Below are 23,109 nucleotides of genomic sequence, written 5' to 3'. Positions count from 1 at the left end.
ACTGATGCATCCTACGTCTGTTACAGTTTAGCTTATAGAGCCATTGATCTTTTGATGTAAATTGAAATTTCTCCTACTTTAAGTGCTGAAAGTCTGCAGTTTGAATGACTGTGTCAGCCAAGATGATGACCACCACATACAAACAAGGTTTTTAATATAAAATCCAAACTAATGATAGCTCATTAGTGGCTCTAGCTTAAAATGGCTGTAGCTTAAAGGGACAAAACAAGACACTTCAATTGCTTGTTTGTAATAGTTAAGACTCTTTAGCTGCTAGCAATGTTTGACTAATTTCCTTAGGAGTAAAAGTTTTGAAATCATGATGGTTTTTGTTGGCTTAAAGTAAAGCTTTTTGGTCTAACATGTGAGCTCTGTACGATAAGGTGGCACTAAATTTCTTTACGGAACTCACTATGGCATTATGTCTAGCAATATAACATAATTAATTGCGAAATTATAAATTACTAGAGCTAAAAGAGTAAAAACCAAAACTATTATACTAAAAGTATACTTGGATCTGTTTTTATGCTAACCTGTGGAAACTTTTTCTGATGGTTGCAGGTATTCAGTATGGACCGATTTGAAGATGTATCAGATGGTGAAGTGGATCATGCTTTCTTTGACAGTGATTGTGAGGAAGAGAAAAAGAAAGCTGAAGGAAATGGTGAATGTATAGAGAAAGGAAGTACAAAAGCAGCTCTTGCAGACCCTGATTTGGTTTCTAATTCAAAAGGTGCAAAGTGTTGTGAGGAGGAAAGTGAAGAAAAGCAGAAAGATTTGCAGGAGGATCAGTCCCTACAAAGTAGCACAGGTAATCTTGGAGATGCTTCGTCTTTGTCACTTTCTCCAGTTGCGGAGAATGCAGGTACATCTGGAGTGAGATCTACAGCAAATAGGGGAACACAGGAGAATGTTCCTGCTGGAATCCCCAAAATAGTTAAAGAAGGTGAAGAAGATTATTATACAGATGAAGAAGATAGTAGTGATGATGGCAAAAAACAGAAGGTTAGACCAAAGTCAGCTAAGCAATCAAACAACATAAAAAAGGCTAGCAAAAAATATACTAATATCAGCTCCTCCTCCTCTTCTTCCTCCTCGTCGTCCTCCTCATCCTCATCCTCAAGCTCAGATACAGATTGTTCCGATACGGATTCCGATAGCTGTTTATCAGATTCATCTCATTCTTCTTCAAAGAGGAATGCTTGTAGGAATGCTCTTCTGTCTCCAAAACAAAAATTCAAGTCAGCAATGAAATTAGCAGAAGGAAAACCAAAGCTTGGTGACTACTTGGAGGAGTCTGAAGACACAGTGACTGACGTAACACCTCTGTCAACTCCAGACATCAGTCCTATCCAGTCTTTTGAACTTGCAGCATCAAATGATAAGAAACTAAAAGTAAAAAGACAGGAAAATGTGAGCCAAGAATTATATGGTAATTTTGAAGAATTTAAGTACAATGCAAAATTTGTAAAACCTATGGGGCTGGGAAATCCAATCTTATGTCTGTATTTTTTCCATTAGATTCCGAGTTTGATCGCAGATATAGTCGAAAAGTCTTGCATGATGCCATGGACCTGAATCAGCTTTTGAAAGGTGACTTTTAAAATTTCTTTTTACAAAGTATGACATCTGTACATTGTTGAGAATAATTGAGTTCTAATAGAAGAGAATGAGGTGTGCCACAAGTATTTTAAAAACTGGTTTGTGGTTAAACTATATTGATCTAATTCTTTGAATTCTTATGTACATAAATAGTACTGATTCTACAGTGGGAAGAAGAAGCATGTGCATGAGCGTGTGTTGGTATGTATATGCCTAGAAGTAAGATATACAGATGGGGTGAATCTCTAAATACGATTTGCTATACTAACAAATTCAATAATAAAACTACATATGCATTTTGAGAAATCAAGGTTTCCTGGACTATGCCACAACTTACTATCTAAATTAAAACACCAACCTTTCTGACAAAATGCTGGGATATCAACCTTCAAAATTGAAAGGCAGTCCAAAACTACATTGCGTGATAAATAGTATTTATATATTTAAACTTCTGATTGCTTTTTGATAATGAAACGGAATTATTTGAAGTTCTTTTTATGAACTGTCTGCCTTCTAAGATACCATAAAGTTGAGTAAAGGTATTTTGAAGAGAAAAATAACAGATAATCTTTACTAAAACTTGAGTGGTTGCTTCTTGCCAATAGATTTAATAAATCTTAATAATGGAGTCTGAGAGAGAACTTGAAGTCTCTTTCACTGCATTCGTTGCAAACCTTCATTCTACAGGGTGAGAATGCACTGGATGATCTCATGTGTGTACCTGAAGGTCTACACGGTGCTTTTGCACTTGTTTTCATGGCCCAGAGTTTTCAGTAGTGAAATCTATAGAATAAAAGAGGCTTAGCTCAAGAAATCTGCTGCTCTCAGGTGAGAAGAGCCTCTTACAGTCTAAGTCTGGTACATTTCAACCCAAGTTTGCTGTGTTGCGGTGGGTCTGAGATGACTAAAACTGCGTATGTCATCTTTCTTCACTTTGCACCTTGCCAGACATAGCCTCTAGTGAGTAAGGATTCAAATATATTGTATGCATCATTTAACTTTCCTATGAGAAGAAATGAGGATTTTACTTGTATGGAAATTCTTCTGATGGTAAGAAAATCAGAGCTAGCCATCAAGAAAGGTAGAGCTGATTCTCATCTGATGGTCCTTGTGCTCCAGCAACTCATTCATACTAGAAAAGGCTCCAACCACTTGTCAAAACATGGTGTTAGAAGAGTTGTTGCTAGGCAGTTGGAATGATGATGTCATACATCTTCATTCGTTCCCTGATAGCAAGAGCTATTTAGTAACTGGTGATTATGGAAGGACTCTTCTCATCCCTAAAACAAATGGGTATTGCAGCTCAGAGTATCCTCAGAGATCCATCTCTCTTTGGAGGAGGGGCGGGGGGAGTTTTTTCCCAGAACTGAAAAATAATTCTTAGTAACAATAATAAAGATTGAGTAATGAGAAGTAGAATTCATATAGTCTGGCAGCTAATGCTCCTGATTAACATGCATATTACTCCCAAGTGCCTCTCTAAATTGGCAAGCAAAACATAGCTTAATTACTTTGGGTATTTTGAAGTTTAAATGGGGCAGGATTATTAATGGTGGAAAGTAACTAGTCTGGGAAAATAGGAGCTAGTCTTATTCTGGGTTATTGCTTCCAGGTTTTTCCATACTCATTTAAAAAAAAAAGTGCAAATCATTCCCCCTCCAGTCTGCATTAAATGTTCATCAGAATTGCATAGGTGTGAACATTGCTTCAAGTGAGAACAGTGTAAGCCCAGACCTGAGTGCATGAAAGAGTATTTACATGATCGTCAGGATGTCTCAGATTTGCTTTAAAGTATAATATTCTTCCAGTAATCTATACTGATGAAGTATTTAATTTAAAATTTTCATCAGATATGCTTGTAATATAGCTGGGCCTAAGCATTTACAGCAGTTATGTGAGTTTAACTTCCCAGAGTCCCCAGAAACTTGCAGAATTTCAGTGTGATCTGTTACTGTGTTGTTTCTAGGGAACGTGCAGTAATTCATTGTGTACAGTTCTACGCACTGGTAATATGAGCATTTGGGAAGACTAGAATCTCTTGTATTAAAAAAGAATCACAAGAACAAAGAAAGGGAAGAAATCTGTTAAAAGCGCATGGTGTTCAAAGAACAAGTTTTGTGCTAGAACAAGAGTCTCGTTATTAAGCAGTGAGGTAGTTGTGTATCTTAAAATAGAATTAATTTGAAGTCATGTCCTGGTTTGGCTAAAACAGGACTACGTGTGATGACACTTGGTTACTACGTCTGAAAGTTGTCATTTTATGTATACTGTTACTGAAGTGAGCATTACCAGGTACTGCAACTTGCTGTGTAGCCTCCGTTCACCCTGGGGAAAATAACTGAACTGGTTTTAGTCAAAATGGCAGAAATCTACTTGGTAAGAGTAGCTGGGGGCGAAGTGAAGATTGTGCTTGAAAACTGGAGAGAAGCAGGTTCTGCGTGTTGCCAAAGACAAAGCATGGGAATGTACTCCTTATATTGGCATTTATTAGACAGGAGTCGACACCAGTTTCAAAGGGAAGAAAGAAGTGCAATAAAATGTGAAATTTTCAGAACCTGCAGGTTGTATGGCTGTATTGGCATGGCTTTGCATGTATGCTGATGTAGGAGGGGCATGTGAACAGCCGAGCACATTTCAGAGCAGATGCAGCATGAAGGAAGACAGATAAACAGGTGCAGTGAAGAAATTGTGGAGCCCAGGTATCCGTAAGCTACCATGTTAAGGTATGGGATGCACACTCACACTGTTTCAGTTCTGAGGAGCCCGCAATGGGCAGCGGTAACAGGATCACCAGAAACTGCAGGCCATAGTGAAAGCAGAGATGATGCAGGGTAGATGGATAAATGCAGAACTTTTTGGATCAATCTCTGTTGTTTGTTTCCAAATCAGTCCCATGGCAGTGTCTGATGCTCAGTTTAGAGTGGCCTGGAGTTCAGGTGGAGGGAGCACCTTTCTGCAGCATCCTCCCTGGGGAGCAGAGCCTGCGCTGCTTGCTTGTGCTGAAGCCCTGTGGCTGCAGAGCCTGGCATGCTAAAACCAGCCTGGATCATTTTACAGTCTTTGTCCACCTGGACCATGTTGTTCAAGTTACTGCACTTAGTGATTAGTTATTAATTATTTCTACATCGTGCATAAAAATTATTGGGTTTATCTGTGATACTGTTTTGGTAGCTGTGAACTGCTGAATTGTTTAATTGTTCTTGCTAGTGGTTTTTTAAGTCTGTTCGTGAAAATCGCTTGCTGTTTGGGTGGCATGCTTATTTAAAATGTATATAAAGGCTAAATATATGACGCTTGAATCCTCTCATTTTTACAGACGTAGAATTCGATGTTTAGGAAACCTACATCATTTCATTACAATGCTAAGACTGCTGTCATGTAGCTGTTGTCATTATGGTGTGTGACTATAAGAACCATTGTAGCACGGTGGAGTCAGCCAGCCACACTACTTAGGAATTTAAATATCAGTGTGGTCAAGAACATAGATACTCACCGTTTCAGTTACTCAAGGTCAGTAGGGTTTACATTTTGCGGACCTTGCCTCACTCTTTACCTTTCTCCTTCTTTTTTTTTTTTGGCCTCCTGCATAGAAAAAAATACAGGTGTGATTATAATTTTTCAGGTAGAAATACAGTTCTTCAGTTGTTTCATGATGTTAAATAGATTTTGTATGTAATTCTTTTGTGAGTCAATGCAGTTTCCACTTTGCTATAAACCTTGAAGATATTTCAGAAAATTAAAATAATAACTAACTCGGAGCAATATTCAAACCCCATAATAATAGATGTCAGAGTTATCTCCTCTGCTGTAGTCTTGAGTAATCTGAACACAGAAAGAGAATTAAATATGCCAGTGCAAAGAAATAGATTGTCAAAAATTGGTTTTGGAAGTACTTTCATAAAACTCCATGTTAGAAAGCTGGGAATAAAAAAAATCAGAAAATTTTCTGGTGCTGTTTTGCTTGATGCTATGTCTTGATCCAATGTCCCATGTAATTTTAAGGAATTGAGGTTATGCAGATAAAGAGGTGGGTTAAGCGTATGAGTGTGAACTAAGCACTCATACATTTCCATCCCGTTATGCTACAGGCTTGCTCTCTGTCTCTAGGCAAGTCTCTTTTTCTGTAGTTCAGAATACAGAATAGTGTGCTAAAAATGTTGTGTATCTGTTTATCTGAATTTATGTTGGGTATTGATACAGTAGTAATGGGCTTGCACAAGGTGTATAGAGTGCTAAAGAATTTAGCACTTCATGTTTTCTGCTCTGTAAAATGAGGTTGATACCTGCTTATTTTACAGAGGTGTCTGTGAGAATTAGTCTGTAAATCCATGGTATTAGCTATTATTAACTTGAGGAGGTGGTGTGATGGGGTAAGTAGGACAGTGGGCCACAGGCTGAAGACCTGAATTCTATCCTTGAAGCTCTCACTGACCTATATGCTCTCTGATAAATCTTTTTCTCTCTTCTGTGCCTTAGATTTTCTGTTGTGAAATAGTCAGAGCTCACTTGGTGAAAAGCACTGTGATGTAAATATCATTATCATGAAAGTAAAAGCTCTGTGTTTCTGAATAAAAGCTATTATAGAAAACTAAATAGCAGCTTCAACTGAACATGTAGCAATTGCTTTAATTTTTTTTTTGGCTATAATTTGTGTCTCAGGAAATAGAATAAGTTCTTTATAACTGAAATTTTCTCCTCTGAGCACACATAACATATCCCTAATTCATGCTGAACTGGTATATTTGTAGAATAACTGTTAAACAATATCTAAATTTAAAGTAGACTCTTAAATATATACATACCACACAAATTCTACACTTGAACTAAACGTGTAGCGTTTTCACTAAGTTCGACTTAGTTTGCATGTTCATAGTTTGAACTAATTGCATGTGTATGTGTATACTTAAGCATCGTTTTTGCAGGTCTAGTAACTCATGTTGAGGCAGAAGAGCAATTATCGGCTTATTCTTACATTTAGAGTTTGAAAACAGATTGAAAATCTTCAAGATTGTAAAGAGATTCAGACTTTCCCAACATCCATAAGAAAATGTGTAATTTTGGGAAAATAAATTCTGCACCTGTGAGGTATCTGTTGTCTTTCTCATGACATCAAGAAGTAACTAGCAGCCCTATTTAAGCATATTTATGTTTTTTTAAATTTATACTTGAAAAACAGGTTCTCCTTTTCTTAAGAAAACATCGAATCATGAATTCTCAAAAATCCTTTTTAAAGAGTTCTGTGAGTTCTGTGACATGAAATAATGAATATTCTAGGAAATAGTTGTTTAGAGGTACTACAGGGAAATAATTTTAGATTGAAACTATTAGACATGGATGAAGAACAGTGGTTTAATCCTTTTGTATTTTTCAGATGTGTTACAGATGTGGTAGTAGAGCAATATAAAACAAAATGCCAGGAAAACTCAAAAGTGTAAGCACTGAAACAGTTTAGTTTGTTTTCCTCTTCTGGGATTGCAGCAGATAGACTGAAAAATGCATGGTTTTAATTTTAGCCTTAATGCCATTAGGACAGCTGTATCATCCTGTCCTAATGCATTTGACTTGCTAATTATCATTTGTATTTTATATAAGGTTTGGCCTTTCTCACTCTGCAAGGTCATTTCAATGCTTACAAATTGAAAGCAATAAACAGCTTGTTTATTGCTTAAAAGAAAATCGGGTGTCTCTCCATGGAAACCAGCTTTCATAGAAATCCTGTGAATACCAAAGAATTTTCTTTTCCTGCTTACCAGTAAATGAGAAGCAGACTGCACAGTGTGCAAGTCTTTATGCAAATGCTGCTGCTTGTTTATCCCTCTCCCCCAAATTATTGATTTATGGTCTGGCTGACAATGAACTAGTAAGTAGGGGTTTAGTTAAATTAGGTATTACCCACTGATAGAGTATGAAGCTACAGGTAAATCATATTTAATTGTTCCAAGACTTACAAAGTCTTTAGAACCTTAAATCATAACCTTAAACTGTAGTGTTGCCTCATGTTGTCATTGGCTACTGCAAAAATAGCCAGATAAACCATTCAAATGCTTACGCATTGTGGTTAGAGAGTAGCGTGGCTGCACTGTTGAATAAATTGTTGAAATAGCTTTGAAACTCAAATATTTGAGTTATATAACACTAACTGTACCTGAAATATTTAATAGCATTTAGAATAAATGCATTTACCTCTTCCATGGCATCTTGATTCTTTTTTGTTTATTGGTGGTGAATTGTCCCTGGTTTTGTAGGCTTGTGCTGACCTCACTGAGACGCTTACTGCCTTTGCCATGAAGACAATGCTGTTGCCAGTGAATGTTGAATCGCATTCAATGCATATTGGACATACATACCTGCTGTGGGTTACCTAATTTTCTGTCATATAAGTGTGCAGGGAATAGGACTATGATACTGTGTAAGTGGCGCTTTGCAGAATGCGGGTTGGATGGATTTTCAGCCAGGTAACTTTGGAAGTAGTGGAAACTCTTTCTGCTGATTTGAAGTTCTAGGGTTAGAAGCCTCATTCTGGACCATGGAAATAGTGTCACCCCTGCTTCAGGAAGACCTGCAGAAGCTTTTGCTCACTGCTTTGTTACATTGCTACTGCGGTTTGTTTGAGTGTCGTTTAAGCAGTAGTGATTTCATGGATGTCCCCTGCCTTCTGCTTGGTTTGTTAGGAACAAGCACTTACCCTGTAGTATTAGTGATCCCCTTTCAGTGACACAGTATGCATTCTGTTGCTTGTCTTTACCCTAGTAAACCTGAAGCTCTCCTGTTGCGCACTTCCTGAGGAGATCAATGTTCCATTTGCTGTGGTTTAGAAAAGGTTATCTATGGATAGGCTTCAGTTGGTTATGGTTTGTTTTGAAGTGGTGTTTGCAGCTTAAATTCTTCCTTAATGTAGATCTTAACTAAGTAAAACACAACTCTTAAATTATCAACTTAGCTTGAAGAACAACAAACCAACTACTTTCAATGTGTTATCTGATCCAGTGCCTTGGTATATTGCAGCACTGTTGCTGCAAAGAGCTACTTGTGAAATTTCAAATGTGGTTCTTCCTTAGGTCATACAGAAGGCTAACTATAAAAAGATCAGTTGAGGAACTGAAGAAAACTAGTGAGGAACTAGAGTGTTTTAGATTCATCTTTTCACTCCATCCGCTTGAAGAAAACTTGCTGCTGCACATGTTGTATTGGGTCTGAACTTTTGGTGCAAAAATTGAGTCTTCTGTAATTCAATAATATATTAAGAGGTTTTTGGCAGTCTTCCGCTCTGGCTTCACTGAGTAACTTCACAGCAGAACCTTCATGGTGATCTTTAACAATTCTTTCCATTTCAACAATTGAGGTGTGATAAATTTGATATTATCACTGCTAGCAAGCCCTTAACCTCAAGAGTCATCAGAAAGCTATTGGCAGTAAGTAAAGTGAGTTTCTATGCTAAGTGTAAATAATGATGAGGCTAAGAATGAGCAGCATACTGAGGAAAGTGGAGTGGAGTCTCTTTTCTGCCTGCCGCAAGTGGGAAAGGCTCTCTTTGTGGTGAGGTGATAGGTGTGAGTGAGGCACTGTAGAAGGAAAATATACTGAAAGGAAAACAACTTTTGAAAGGGTAAGGAAAGGAGGAAGAAAGAGGGGGTGAATGAAAAAAAGTCTTTGGAGGGATGTGACTGAAGAAGCTGGCAGGTAAGAGTAAAGTTAGTCTGTAAAATTTTGTCATGCTTTACTCATATGAGTATACTTATATATCTATATAAGAAGTAGTATCCAGTAGAGCAATGCATGGAAATGTACGTAGATATGTATTCACACCAACTGCCTGATAAAACACCCGTGGTGTTTAACGCTATGGAAGTTGCATACATGCCATTGCCCCTTAGGAGATCTGAGTGACAACGAAGTGCTCGTGGATCGCCATGTGTTAACAATCATTGCTGAGTTCCTTGGATCATTATTTCTAAAAGCATTTACTGACCAGCAGTGAGGGGAAAGGGAAAGGTGTTTGTTTGTGGCATTGCTCTATTTTTGGTTTGTTTTTTTTTTTATCACAGCTGACAGGGGTTTTCCAGAAAAATGAGCAAGTCAAAAGATAAGTAATTACCTTGATGCTTATTTATCTCTAAGCATTTTTAATCTGCATTTACTGGTTATAGTTCACAGCTGCATCATAAGAGTATATGCCCTCCATTGAAGTATAGCCAGCTACCTTACAGAGAATTAAAACAAACATATACCAGTAAAGATCAGAAACCTGTATTTCTAATAAAAAATATCCTAATTCAGAATGCCATTGCTTTAAATGGAATTTGACTACTTCACACTTTTCACAGAAAGAAAAGAGCTGTTTGGGATTTGCACTGACATTTATTCAAAAGCTGAAATGTCTCTTGTAAGAGACTACATCACCAGTAGCGTTGGTGCCACAATGCGAGGTCAAGACTTCAGTTGAACAACTGTTCTTTGCCACAAGCTGATTTCCACTCTTGCATGTGATATGCAGTCTTGTTTAACCCATGACATGCTATGGATGTAAGGCAAAAGATTAAATTATCTTTCATAGCTTCATAGTAATACAATTGTCAGTTACATAACATGACATAAAATAAATATCTTCTTCAAATGATTATTCAAATTACTTTCTTCCAGCTGTGTTCTGCACTGCTAGTTTTGCATGTTCCCATAAGGATATATTTAATTTTTTTTTTTTTTTACTGAGAAATACACTGCAGCTTGATGGTACCATGTGGATTGTCTGGCTCTAGTTATTTTTTGTGCATTTCTTTTTGTCCCTTGTAGATGTACCCAGATCAGTCTCATCCCAGGTTTGTCTCCTCAAATGGTGTTGATGGCTGTATTAGTTTTCCCTTGAGAATGACTTACTAAATTGTAAAGATGCTTTTCAAGACATTTATATTTTATTAACCTGTTGGTTGGCACACTTGATCTGCACTGTTTTTCATTGTGTCTTGGTTTTGAGGTGATTTGCATCTTCTCTTGACAAATTAAAACAATATTTGCCAATGTGGACAACCTCACAGTTGGAGCAGCCTGAAGGCAGTTCTTGCCTATATTGCCTAGCATACTGATGGTGCAAGCTTACTGATTTCCAGAGGGCTTTCAAAATTCATTAACTGTTTGGATTTTGAGTTCTGGATACTGTTTCTAAATTTGTCAAAGACAGTAGCAGTATTTGCTTGCATCAGTTCTGGAATAAACTCAATTGAGATACCGTAACAAATATTTAATTTTGTTTTGTTTTGAACAAAGAACACGCTCATAATTCTTTGAAGTTTATACGCTATTAAAGGCTGCCTTAGACATTCCTTGCCAAAAAACTGCTGATGTGGAAGTGTTTGCTGATGAAACATTAACTGCGTGCCTGGTTTTGTTTTGTTTTGTTTTTCTTTCTGCTTTGGATGCTTGTTTTGCTTGTGTGGAGCTTTTAGGGGTAAGAGTGAGGGGTATCTTCTGGAGGCACTGTGATATTGGAGAAATGTGGGGAATGGCTTGGGTAAGGCTTCCTCATCTGTGTCTCAGCTCCAAAAATCTGTTTGATCTAACCTGGTACTGCCATTCCCGTACCATAGATAGTGCAGGGTTTGATGGGGTAATACCACGACAGCAAAGCTCTTAAAATAGTTGCCAGAAGATCTACTGCAGAGCTTTAGAAAGCAAAGGCTTAGAAATAGGTCAATAGCAAAGCTCCAGTGGAACTATAATAAACATAACTGGCTCTGGCTGAGAGTGAAGTTTTGCAGTTATTATCTTATCTTGCAATTGTGCAAGTCTGTCTTGCTGTGTATTTTTAAGTGTGCCTTCTATGTTCTTTTGTCTTGAAACCTCATATCCTGGTTTAATTTGTTGGTTTTTTTACTGTTTTAAATTGCCAGGCCCCAGTAATTTTTCTTCTGTTACTATGCTCATTCATTTTTCTCCATCCATTAAATTTAACTTTCGTCTTTCCCTTTATGATTCCTGCACTGATATGATGTAGTATCGCTTTAGGAGCAAAGGATCATCAAAATCACTTCAGGAAATGCATTTTGTGTCTCTGAGTCATGCTTCCCCAGTGTCAAGTTTTCTGTCTGAAACATTTCTGTTCTGCCTCTCAACTAAGACAGATATTTTAGATATCTTTGGAGCAAAGTTTAAATCTCTTTCCATGTGCAAACACCTAAATACTAACATATGGTTTAATTCTTAGTTCTGTAAGTTATTTCTAGTTCTGGCTTCCTGAAACTGTTTTCTATTGCTTGAAAAACTTCTCCGATACTTATAGTGATGCCACAAATGATACCACTGTGATGATGATTATGTTCAATGTTGCTTTAGTGCTGTATAACAGTAGCCCCATTAGCATATATGTAGATATATATAATTGCCTATGCTGATTGCTGGTACCATAGTAACTACAGTAAAAATATTTGAGGATGGAAGTCTCAAGGATGGAGTATATTGTGTCAGTGTAGAACCTGGGCAGGCATGCTGGTAAACATAGAGATCAGGTGTGATCAGAGTCAAAGGGAGGATCTGATATACTGACCACACAGAAGAAATGACTGTGGACACAAGGCTGATTTATATTCTGATTTCTAAATACAGATATATTCTACACAAATACTTACAGCGTGTCTGTGTGCATATTGCGGATTCTTTTGTATTGCTCCGTTGTTCCCTGCATCTGTTCAATTCGTCTGGATTACCAGTCGTAAATGGGGAGGGGAGAGATACCTAGTGAGAAGGAAGCAGATGGGTTTTAACTAACGCCAAAATTAGACTTGATTTTTGTGGTGAAATTTGTGTAAAATCAATGTACTGTGGATAACTGAGCATCCCTGAAAAAATCTGAAATGCATAAATCTGGAATTCACATGGGAAGAGGTGAAATGTACCGTGTTTTTTCAGGTCTGTAAGCAAATCCTAATAATAGAATGCAAAATTTGCATTTGGTTTGGTTTTTTAATGTGAGTATTTTATGTTTTGCCACTTTAAAGCTTTCCTACAGTTGGAGAAAAAAGAACAAAAAATAACTATTGATCAGCCATCTAGAGGAACAAGGAAAAATTATTCTTTCACAAATGAAGAAGTAAGACAGATTGATCGGGAAAACCAAAGGTTGCTAAAAGAGCTGTCCAGGCAGTCTGCAAAGCCGAGAAGAAGTACCACGTTGAAGAAGTCGTCTCTGCCGCCTCCTAAATTGTACCACAGTGCCCTCAACAGGCAAAAGGAGCAGCAGAGAATTGAAAGGGAAAACCTGGTAAGTTTTGAGAACGGATTTGGATCAGTAAATTGAGAAGGACTATTTGTTGTCAGATGAACTCCTGAGAAATATTTACAAAACTGGCCAGGCAGCACTTGGAGCTTTACTGCAGTTAAGTGTGCAATGTATTTCCATTACTATGCTGTTTACATAATTGTTCATATGTTTTGGGGGAAGGAGGGGAATGATACTTTTTTCACGTTAATAGAGATTTTAGTTTATATGAGTTTGCTTTAGTATCATTCAATTTAAGAGTAACAACCATTATTGTTAACATCCTTATAACTTTGGATAGCAGTCTGACTACATTCGTCCTGCTTCATGCATCATGATTACTAGTTTCTCAAGAACAGGCTTGCAAAAAATAAAGCAATCAATGTGATAGCGTCAAACCCATTCTATTTGAAATACTGAGGATACAATGTGGATGTCAGTTTTGGTTTTTGACTCATTTTATAACTATCCATCTCTTCCAGTGTTTGTAGCGCTTTGCTTGTCACAGTATTTGAATGTAATGGCAATCACAATAACTTCAGTGGAAAACAGAAATTCAGACTCGTTTATGAGGATATTGGCAGTTGTCAAATAAGAAAAATATACTGTTTTGGATGAGATATTTTCAGTGATTGAATTGTAATACATATAATGACATTTTCGTATCTCCCTAGTTGTTCATTAGTGTGTTTGAAAAGGAGATAAAATGTAGTTAAAATATTTGGAAAATTGACAGTGAAAGTGATTTATTCACTTCTTTCTTCTGTGTAAGTGTAGGTTGCAATTTCCTTTTATATAGATGGAGAGATAGATTCAACATGGAGAAAGTCTATTTGACCTATTCAGGAAAATCTGTTAGGTTTTAGTTCTTCCAGCTTTCAGACATCTAGATTGTTAAAACTTTTCAAAGTAGGAAACTTTCTACCCAGCTCCACTGGATTACAGTTGACAAAAAGAATGTTATACTTCAGACACTGGAAGAATTTGGCTTGTATAGATGTTTGATATAGATGTGTTATAGATGTGTGATATACTTCTCGTTGTCTGAGGAAGAAATATTTTTAGGCTTCAGTGTTTTTAGGTTGGTAGGAGGGCTTTCTTCATGTGTTGTGGGGGTTTTTTTTGTTTGTTTTTTTTGTTTATTTAAGATATTGAAAGCAGGGCTTCCTCTTCCACTTGAGCCTTGATAATGAGTGTATTCTTAAACTGTGGGGAGGAAGTGCTATGTCACAGTCACTTATGATGTAATAGTAATATGCTGTACTACATAACAATAGATCATTACTATAAATTAATGTATATGGTATTTTACAATACAGTTCTGTTTACTCAAAGCCACAAACCTTTTCTCTTAAGATATATTGCAATATTTTGTCCAAGAATGTCTTGCCTTTGCAACTTTGGGATCAAAAATTCAACAAACCTAAATACGGTAGTTTCACACGTTGCTGTTTTAGTACATGTTGGAGATTAATGGTGGTTCCTTGTAGTCCGAGAAATACTATCCTTCATTTCCTTATTTATGCTTTAGTGTTGTCGTCAGCAGCATAAGTGGACATGTTTGACATCAGAATCATTCCTTAGAATTTGTGTTAGGACATCATGCTATTTTAGACTATAAAAACATTTGGTTTATTCTTTTCCCCAAACTCAGGATGATGTATTCTGCTTTTCTTTTTGCAAGAGTGATTCGTCAGTGTAGCTCTTATGTTTTGTTTAACATTGCTATAATTTTTGAGCAGTTGTGTTTACTTTTTTGTTCTGTTCGAAGTGTCTGTGCACCTAGACCATCAAAGTTGTAACATACTGATTTTTCTAGCACTACCTTTTAGGATTACAAGTATGACATGCTTTTCTCAGAGACTGTAAATGAAATGGCTGCCCTACCCTGCCCATTGATGTGGTTTTTTTGCTTTATATACCTAAAAATATGTGCTTTATGAACTTGTTGTTTTCTTCTGGTCAGCAGCATTCTTCACCTTTGTAGACTGAAGAGCTGGAATTCCGTGGAATTTCCTTATCAATCTTTCTTCTATTACTTGAGAAGAATTATTTTTTTTTTGTAATACAATACCTGAGGTACTGTGTACAGGATATGCAGCTTGATGCACCTTTGTGAAATGTTTGTTGGAGAAGGATGCAGGGTTTTGTAAATAATTCAAGAACAGAAATCTACAATAGTAGTCTGTGCAAGGGGTCAGAGAGTTTTGATGCAGGGATTATTTTTTTTTTTATTTCCCCCTCGTGGATTACAGCTTTTATAATTTCTTGTCCTGAGGTTAACACCTTGTCTAGGGAAACCTTTCACTTGTTCCGCTAGAACATTCTTGGAGTAATGCCTATATTTACTGTTATCAGAAAGACAGGTTCATTTCTGGTGCAGGCATTTGGCATCGGAGGTGATGCAGGGAAAGTAATTAAAATATTAGGAAATCAGAGAGGAATCAAAGCGGTTTGGTGCTCTCTAGCTTTGGTGCTCTCTACTCTGAAAGGGTACAAGGAGATACAGGGAATGTATGTTGCTCCCACAGCCTCTGCTAGAAAGAGCTATGATGGAATAAAAAGGTGCATTGCTCTGAAGAGCAGTAGTTGCAAGGTAGTAATTAGCAATTTATGGAAAAAACACAATTAGCAAAATAGATTGCTGTTAAAATTAATGTCAGAATTTTGTATTTGCTGCTTTTGACTGTGTGCTTTCATAAGTGGAACCTGCTTTTGATTGCTTGTCTGAGCTAGCAAGATTAGCGTGCGTCTCTTGCCAATAGAGGATGCTGCTGATTCAGAAAACATTCTGCTCTTGTGTTTGAAGATGCTGTCAACCCCGTCTCCTCTCCAATGGAAAGGGACATATGTCTGAGTGATGTGTTACTTTTTTCTCATGTCTGCATATATGCATCTCTCTCTGTATTGACGTATTAGTCATTATTTCTGCCGGTATAAATAAGATACTTGACTTCATAGACTGGACACTACACACCCTCTAAACTTCTAATGGTTTATTGTGTGGTGCAAAAATCTATACTGCTGTATACAGGTGACTGTTTGGGGATCTTGAAATACAGATTTGCAGCCACCATACCATTCTTCAGTCGCTTCACCTAAAATTAGAAATAATTCATACCTCTGTGTTGTTTTTTGTTGGTTGTTTTTTGTCATCACTTTTATTAATTCTGGACTAGGATTTAGGTGTTAGATGACCTTAGTGAGCTGAGCTGCTGTGTTCAGCCAAGTTCCTAGGGAGGAACAAGTGACCTTCTGAGTTCACACTGGAAGTTCACTGGAGGATCTCGGCAGGTCTGGGACAACAGTTCTCAACCCTTAGATCAAGAGGGATGAGAGTGTTCTCCTTTTCTGTGGATATTTGATCTTTCCACAGATCCCTGTGCATTCTTCCTACCCCATGCTGTTAGGACTCACTGCACATAACACTCCATGTTGTTTGTTCCCCCACCTCATACTCCCCCAAAATGTACCCTAAGCCCCAACAGATCCCACTCTGATCTCAGTTCCAGTGTAGTCATCCTCCTACACAAATTTAAAAAAATCACTTACCGTGTTTCTCTGGAAGGGCTGTCTTTCTCTTTTCACCTGCTTGGTTCCTGGAGTCGTCTGTGCTGCAGATGTCATTAATGCTTCTCCGCACCCCTTGCGGTAGTCGTCGTGGCATCTACCAACGCAACAATCCTTCAGCGAAACTGTTTCCCTTCTCTTGCAGTCTGAGCTGCCTTTGTCTTGCTGGAAAATCAGAACCTCCTTTAGAAATGCAAGTACTATCCTGCTATAAATGAATGTATATTCGTTTGTCTCCCCTTGATTTAGTGGTGCTGATGGGCTGTAGTAATTGGGTGAGGAGAAAAGGGCAAGGGAGGGATAGTGCCTCTGGCCATCTCCCTAACTGGCTGCCACCACCTACAAAGGATATACCTTATCTTGAGCCACAGCCTTCAATCCTGTGCTGCGCTTGCCCTGCCATCCCTGTCATGCTGCAACCAGGGAGATAACTTCTAGGCATGGAAAGAAACAGGAGAGAGAGGGCACTGGTCCATCAGGGTTGTGCCCGGGCACCTTGTACTTTCCTCCCTTGTTGTATTCCACACTGCTTTTTCTCTGCCTTCCCTTTCTCCTCTCCTCAAGAGCCACCCCCGAAGTCTGAGAGCATCAGGCCTCTGATGCTGCATACTTACGTGGTTGTACAAAGAATACCAAGGTTGTTCGGCCTTACTGGTCTCAGTCTGGAGGAGAAAGCTGTAGGGAATGCGGTTGTGAAAGAGGATGTAGTCTTCCGGGTGTTCTTAGGATCTCAGAAATATTTATGTTGGGTTGGTGTCTCTAGAAATTCAGGCACATAGGGTTTTATAAGATATTTTCACTTACTTTGTTCAAAGCCATTGTATGCCAAGACTAAAGACGAAATGTTGAGGTTACAAAGTGTGAAAATAAGATATTTCCATGGCTTTCTCATCAGGGGAAGCTATCGGGATGTGGGATTGGCACACAGATCTGCCTGGCTAAAATATACTGCAGTATGGTGCAAATGTAGTGCAATTCTGTGATCATAGTATTTAGGCTATAGACTCTTTGTGGTCAGATTTTTGTGGTCTGATTCCTGACCCAGACTTGAGATTCCTGAACACTATAAAGACTGATTAATTGGCAGATTCAAGGAAAGTTTTTATTATTTTGCACACTGCTCAATTTTGTGGGATTTTTTAAATTTTTGTACTTTTAGCCTACTTTCCTTATGGTGATGCAAGCCACACGTAAACTTGGTAGCTGTTCAGTTAGAAAGGCTTTTCTGTAGATTGAAGAACTTCAGGAGTTTTTTGACATTTAGAGTTTGTGAGGTTAGAACTAATTAATGCAACTGGCAATTGAAGAAAATTCCAAATACTTGCATTGAAGAACAGAAAGCTGTCCTTGAATGCACTATTATCTATTTCCCCCTCCCCCCCGGCACTCTACAGAGGGACAGTGTGGTCACTAACATCAGTGACATTAGAGGAGGCATAATATAAATAAAATTGAACAGCTGTCAAGGCACACTAGTCAGCTGGTTAGGATTCAGAGGAGGTGAAACTGAAGCCTTCATGCATTTAAAAAGCAAAGTAAAACAAGAAAAAGTAATGTTTTGTACCTTCTCTGAACTCAGTTTAGGAGTGCTGCATTTTCAGTGTGTTTTTTTTCTTTTTCAACATAGCTGCAGAAAAGTGTGTACTGATTATTCTATTTTATTTTTCCTTTTTCTGACAGAAAGCATTAGAATTAGGTTTAGTGTTCTCTTGATATGCCCAAAATTGAATTAGCAGCACTTACCTTGGCCCACTGTATAGCAGCAATCTTTTGACACAGTGTTGGGCTCCTTTGTTCTCCAATTGTTGGCAATCTGACACTTCCTTCTGTCACTGACAATATGTATTTTAGTGTCTTTTATAGATACTAATCTATGTCCAGATGCCTAGATTTATAAAGAATTATCACATTTCTAGAAGGTAATCGTGCAGGAACACCTTCTGTGATTTTTTTTTTCTTTTTTTATATTATTATTCTACTTTCATTGTAAACTCAGTATTATAAGAGAGTAAAAGAAGATCAGGGAAATAGAAGCCTGGGGAGGCTTTTGCCAAGCTGGTAGGTCATCAATGATATGACATTATATATGTATTGACCTTGAATCAAGAGCTCTGAGGAGCTACGAGGCAATTTAGAGCAACTAATGACATTCCTGCCATTGGTGTCTGTTACTCTTTTTTTTTTTTTATTCCTTCAGTCTGATCAGGAACATATATTTGGTTCTGAACACCTGGATTATGTTATGTGATCTGATTCTTTTGTCATTAAAATCAATGACAAAATTTCTATTTACTTTAGCGGTGCAGGGTTAAGGCTCCAGAGATTTACCACTTCAAAATAACAAGGGAAGTGGCAGTGTTGTTCATTCCGTTTCTCAAAAGGAGAACACAATGAAAGAATTAGTAGATTTTTTATATATTTAGTTGAAAAAAGAACATTTGTTCAAGGTACTTGTACCATGGTATAAGGTAGTTCCTCAGTTAAGGACCTCAAGATTGTAGGGCTGGTAATAAAAACATATGAATTGGATTAGTTCCAGGTTACAGATTTAGTAGGTCAGGACTGCCATTTCAATGTGGTGATGAGTTCATTTCTGTATGCGGCAGGCCATTCTCCAAACTGCAGAATTCACAACTGCAAGTAGCGTGTAAATTAACCTGCCCTTGGTACAATTTGCAGCAGAGGGCAAGGGAACCACAGGACCTACTCTCTCATTCTCTAGAAGAGCTTTTCTTAGAACACTTCTGCACCACACAAATTTCTGTCTGCTCTTTCTGTAGCTCAGGGCTGTATCAAGTCCAGGGTTAACCTCTTCAAAAAGTAGTATTTTAGTACTGAGAGAGGTCTCCTTTTTTTGCTTTTATAGTAATGGGGACTTAATACTTGTTAAAATACAGGCATAAAACCAAAAGCAGAGAATTTATGTATTTAAACTAGAATAAAGCGGGCATATATAAATATTGTATGTCCAGAATCAAGCTTGAAATTACTGCAGTGTTAAGGTATGCAAATTCTATGAGGCTATTACAGTTAGAGTGCAGAGTTGAAACATGCTCGACTCTTGTACGGCGGTCACTTCTACAGTTTACCCGATGCATTTGTGATTGAAGTGAATGTATTGAGAGCTTCCATTTTTAATATTGAAGGTAAATAAGTGATCTCTGCAAGTCTGAATGTATATAGTTGTCTTAGGACATGCGGATGAAGTTGTGAGTAAAATGTTGGATGTAACATTTAGAGACAAGTCTACCATTTCATGTTCTGCAACTGGCTTTAGTGAAGAGCTATTTCTAGCTGAAGTCCTTCCTTTGACTTTTGCTTACTTAGGTATTTCCACTTGATGATGAACTGACTGGCACTTGACGCAAGCACTTGTGACATACTATGTCTGAGCCAAAATCACTTGTCCTTTCTCTCTTGTGCACTCTGTGCAGGTTTCCAGTGCCCGTGCATAAACTGCCAAGAGTATGTACATTCCTATTACAGCTAGACAACGACAACTGACATCCTGTGAATACTATACTGTTTCCTAAATTGCTTTCTGTAAATTTTTATATTCTGCTTCAAAAACAAAACAAAAGCCCAAAACCCAAACAAAAACAGAAGAAAAATCAGTACCTGATAGGGAGTGGGGAAGAATGATCATTTCATACAAAGTGCAGCTTAATGGCTATACAGATATATAGTAGAATTCAAGAATCTAAGTATGCATCTAGACAATACATCCTTATTAACAGAGGTATTTTTAGTACTTTGGAGACCTGTGTAATCGCAGTTTGCATTGCCTCTGATTGATAGGATGCATGTCATAACCCTGACCAGTGATGGCTGTGTCATTGCCAAATGTTTGTATGCCATCAAACAAACTGAAATTATGTTAGCGGAGGGAATGCATAGATCTATGTGAGGCAAGTGCTGGAGGCAAAATATATTTAAAAAATGTGAAGTTGTTAATTGGAAGTTGTGTGTAGCTGGGTACTTCCAAATTTGTCCTGCCATCAGGTTCTTTTTTTAGATCATGGAAATTTCTTAAACCAATAAATCCTGTTTCAAGTAGAAGTAGTTATGCAGAATAGGAAACTATCTCTATCTTACAAATACTATGTAATTAACTGTTCTAATTTAATGCTAGCTATATGATTGCCAGGGTTAATTTCAACAAGAGGAAATGATGTCTATAACAATAATTTCAACTAGAATATCTTAAAATTACTTTATAGGTAAAACAAATAGTGTCCTGTGGATGTTTGTGCTTTCCTTTTGACGTTACTTTCACAGAATTGAAGTCAGTAATTCTCTCTGGGGATCCTGTAGGGCAATATAAGATGGTCTAAGTATGTTTGCAAAGCAAAGGTTTAAAAAAAAAAAAAAATCAAAACCAAATCAGAAAACCAACTCCTCATCCTTCTGGAAATTCAGAAGAGAGGAGTACCTAAATAACCTAAATATAGGATTAGAAGAGTGCAGCCCATCTTCCCGCCACCTTTACTGTCGCCAAACAGATGTGTTGTTTCAAGTTATCATAAAGTACAGAGAACTATGGGGTACTAAAGATGTACTCAACATAGAACTGATGATGTATAAAGGATAGTTACTATTTGTGTAATAACACTGACAAACGAATTGAATGTGAGCAGAATAGCCTATGCTGGTCCCCAGTGTAGGAGTTGGTGTTGTGCAATGCTAAAAATTTGGGGTTTTTTTGCAGTTCAAATAAAAATCAATTTGTAAGTGTTTATTTTGTAGCTTCTTGTTCATTCTTTCTCTTCCTTGATGACGTTTTTCTTCAATATTAAGGCTTTCCTGAAAAGACTGGAAGCAGTGAAACCAACAGCTGGTATGAGGCGTTCTGAACAATTGATGGACTATCAGCGTCAGATGAGTTATCTAAGTTCTTCACCTTCTGTAAGAAGAGGAAAATCTGCCTTCAGCCAGCTTAGTCCTTCGAGTAAGTACTTTGAAGTTGCAGATTCTTGCATTTCTTTACATGTGTTTATCTTTTTATAATTCAGAATTGTGAAGCACTTACTGCTAAGAATAGCAAATAAGTTCTGTTCTCTGTCTTCCTTAAGTTGATCATTTATCATATAGAAATCATTAAAGTGATTTTTTTTAATCATATCAAAAGTATGACCATGTGCATTGTTTACTTACCATCCTAAATTTCTATTAAATTATCTTGTTAATCATCTTTTCCAAGAAGGTCAAATAATCCTTGCTGTGAAGAAATATTTCTCATTATGCCAGTACCCTTTATTGAAAGGAGAGGGGGGGGGGGGGAACCAAAAATTAACAACACAAAAACCCCAAAGAAGGTTCAAATTCTCATTCGGAAAATGTAAATCTACTGATAGTAGCCTTGTTTCCCTTAGAAATTGTCTGTGTAATATTTGGAAGTAGATCATGTGTCCCCACAGAGCCATCCATACACGTCGGGTTAAAAACAGTGGCACTATAGCATAGGCTTGAATTCTTTGTCCTGACCATTTACAAACAACTCGTAAGATTTGGGGTTTGAATTCAACTTACTGTGATTTGGTTTTTTTGGAAACTACGGTAATGAGTGTTGCAGTACTAATACAGCATGAAGTTTTCTGTTGTACTAAGCATAAGCATTCTCACTCTTTTTTTTTTTTTTCCCCCGGTGTGTCTGTGTGTGTATGTGTGTTAACAGGAGGCACTTCAAGAGCATCCACTGTACCAGGTACAATGAACCAGAGGAATGAAAAGCCCATGTCTGATTCAGCCAGTGGGGCATTACAGAGACCTAAACCCACTAATGTTCGTGCTGCTTGGTTGTAAGTGCATTCTTTGCCTCGCATCCTGAGGTGATCCTCAGACTTCTATTTTTAGTGCTTTTGTAAATTCTATGTGCAAAAATATTTTCTGCTTAAAATGCATTCCGTATGATATAATTGCTTATAAAATGGTTTTAAGTGAACACTTTCACTTCAGTCAATGTTTTCCACGACAGGAAGACTTTATGGAAGAGGAAGAGGTGTTTAAACAGACAAGTCAAGTAGAAAATACTAATTATTATTTTATTCTCAAATCAAAAGTGGAATTTGTATCCATAATGTGGAAGGACAGAATTGCTGCATTATAGGCACAAGATGTAAAGAAAACCTTTAAAATAGTAATATTTTAAAATACTGCATTAAACTCATAAGCATATGTTTAATTCCTAGATTGTCCTTGCTTTTCATCCTGGCTTTAGGTAAGCCTTCTGAACTTTGTGGGTCATGTTCTTGTGAGTGAAAGAATCTTCTTTTTACAGCAGCATCAAGGGGTGAAAAGCAGATTGTGTATTCCCGCATGGTTAGCTAGAATACTGAGGCTGCAGAAGATGATGTTCTGCCACTGTTGCACTGCAGGTGTGGAAGGTTTGTTTTGTACTCAAGGCTGTGTCTCTTCCAGATTTGAAAGAATTTCGGAGGTTGTATTGGGACCTTTGTATAGGAAAGAAGCATCTGATGCTATTTGAACCAGAGTAAAGACTGAACAACAGTTTCAGATTTACTCTAAACAAGAGTAAGTCTTAGTTACTTCTCAAGCTAGAGAGCAAGGGAAATATTTCATGGCCCTGCTTTTGCAGATCCTTGCCCTTCTCGGTGGGAAATACAAACTTAAGCTTCAGGGAACTTGAGCATTTGACTTTGACCGTGACTACTAACCAGGATTTAAAAAAA

At 37.5% G+C, this 23,109-nt stretch overlaps 1 protein-coding gene across 1 annotated transcript; it reads left to right on the top strand.

The window, feature by feature from the left end:
- The first annotated feature begins 570 nt into the window (after positions 1–570).
- CFAP97 (cilia and flagella associated protein 97) lies at positions 571–22,222 on the top strand. The gene is made up of 5 exons (XM_009704748.1): positions 571–1,432; positions 1,522–1,593; positions 12,591–12,853; positions 21,218–21,368; positions 22,095–22,222. The coding sequence occupies exons 1-5, from the start codon at positions 571–573 to the stop codon at positions 22,220–22,222; spliced, it is 1,476 nt and encodes a 491-aa protein (XP_009703050.1).
- Positions 22,223–23,109: the final 887 nt, after the last annotated feature.

This window comes from Cariama cristata, unplaced genomic scaffold (genome assembly GCF_000690535.1).
Source record: "Cariama cristata isolate BGI_N322 unplaced genomic scaffold, ASM69053v1 scaffold7977, whole genome shotgun sequence".
Classification (NCBI taxonomy): domain Eukaryota; kingdom Metazoa; phylum Chordata; class Aves; order Cariamiformes; family Cariamidae; genus Cariama; species Cariama cristata.
The sequence above is the reverse complement of the archived record's forward strand: the minus strand, read 5'-3'. Positions and strand labels throughout refer to the sequence as shown.